General features: G+C 45.2%; 1 protein-coding gene across 1 annotated transcript in view; it reads left to right on the top strand.

Annotated features, from left to right (window-relative positions):
- The window catches only part of LOC107579472 (leucine-rich repeat-containing protein 14-like), a 4,004-nt gene that overhangs the window by 1,476 nt on the left and 1,040 nt on the right, over positions 1–1,488 (top strand). Inside the window, exon 3 of the mRNA XM_016265304.1 lies at positions 432–1,295. Within this exon, the coding sequence (XP_016120790.1) occupies positions 432–1,295 (864 nt within the window). The remainder of the gene's footprint in view (positions 1–431; positions 1,296–1,488) is intronic.

Below are 1,488 nucleotides of genomic sequence, written 5' to 3'. Positions count from 1 at the left end.
TTTCCTGCAGGACAACCGTCCCAAAATATACATCCAAATCTACTTAAGCGTGGTTCAGGGATAAGTCGTAGAATGTTCTTCAGTTTAGTCTTCAGATTTAAATCTCATTGAAAATATATGGTAGAATTTGAAGAAAGCAGTAGCTACGTGAAAACCAAAGACTATCAGTGATCTGGCAGCTTTTTCAAGCAAGGAATGGGCCAAGGTTACAGTAGAGAGGTGACAGAAGCTTCTAAGCATGTGCAGGCAGCGTTTATTGAACATTATAAAGAATAAAAGATTCTGCACAAAATTTGAATTTGAGTGTATACAATATATTTCAGTCATTTTGTTTTTTCTGTATCATTCTGTCTTTTTGTTTTGGTTCATATCGAGTCTTTCATATCTATTTAAGCATTACTTACAAGCTCTCTATGTCCCTCTCTTACCAGGTGTTGCCTGCAGATGCTGGATCTCAGTGGACTTCAATGTGAAAATGGGAGAGTTGAGGACTCGATGGGTGGATGGTCCCTCAGTGTTGCCCTGTGCTCAATGGTGCTACAAGCTCGAGCTGCTGCCTCCAGGGCTCACAGGAGAGATGGAGAAAGAGAGAGAAAAAGAGGACTGGAAGCAGAACGCGACCGGGGCACCATCAAACGAGACCGGGGCAAGGTAGGGTGCGGGAATAGTGGTGAAGGGAGTCAGGGAGGACACGGAGTGGAAGAAGTAGAGAAGATGGAGTGCAAAACTAATGAACGGATGTTACCAGAAGATGAGTCAGTAAAGGGTGTCAGGAGGAGGATGGAGATCCAGAGAAGAAAGACTATATCTGAGGGGAAATCAAACACCAGCAGTAATAGCAGTAGGTTATGCGACCAAGACTGGGACGAGGTAGTTGTGGTCCATGTCAGGGCTGACCTTTTTGTCAATTCCCGTTCCTGGGAGCGTGTCCGTGATGCCCTTAGTCAACCAGGTCCACTGCAGCTCCACTGCCACTACCTCCGCGTGGAGGAACTCTCAGCGCCCTCCATAGCTTCCTTGTTGGGTCTCTTGCCTCAGCAAAATCTTCTCGGTGTGGACATCCGCTACTCCAGCCTTGGGGTGTCAGGCCTGGCTATGCTGCTTCCACTGTTAGCACCCTTTCCTCAGCTGCACTCTCTGAGACTGCATTACTGTAACTTGGATTTACAGCGCACACAGCCTGGCCAGCAGGGAGCACTTCAGGACATGTCTAAAGGACTGGGTTCACTGAAGAAACTAAAGAGATTATGTCTGACTGCACTCCGACTGCCGGGACACCTGCGCCTGCTGCTCAGGTACATTCATACACATGTGGGATTAAACAACTGTATTTGCCATGTCCACTCATACACTCCTACAACACACACACACATACACTTCATTAATTTAGTAGGAGGTCAATAACTTTGAAAACTTTTTTTATTCAAAAAATGCAGTTCATACATTCAATGAATAGATTGCAATATTTTATATATTTTTGGTGTATGT

The sequence above is a fragment of the Sinocyclocheilus grahami genome, unplaced genomic scaffold (assembly GCF_001515645.1).
Source record: "Sinocyclocheilus grahami isolate Dianchi unplaced genomic scaffold, SAMN03320097.WGS_v1.1 scaffold17627.1, whole genome shotgun sequence".
Lineage (NCBI taxonomy): Eukaryota > Metazoa > Chordata > Actinopteri > Cypriniformes > Cyprinidae > Sinocyclocheilus > Sinocyclocheilus grahami.
Note: the sequence above shows the minus strand (reverse complement) of the source record. Positions and strands in the feature narration are given on the sequence as shown.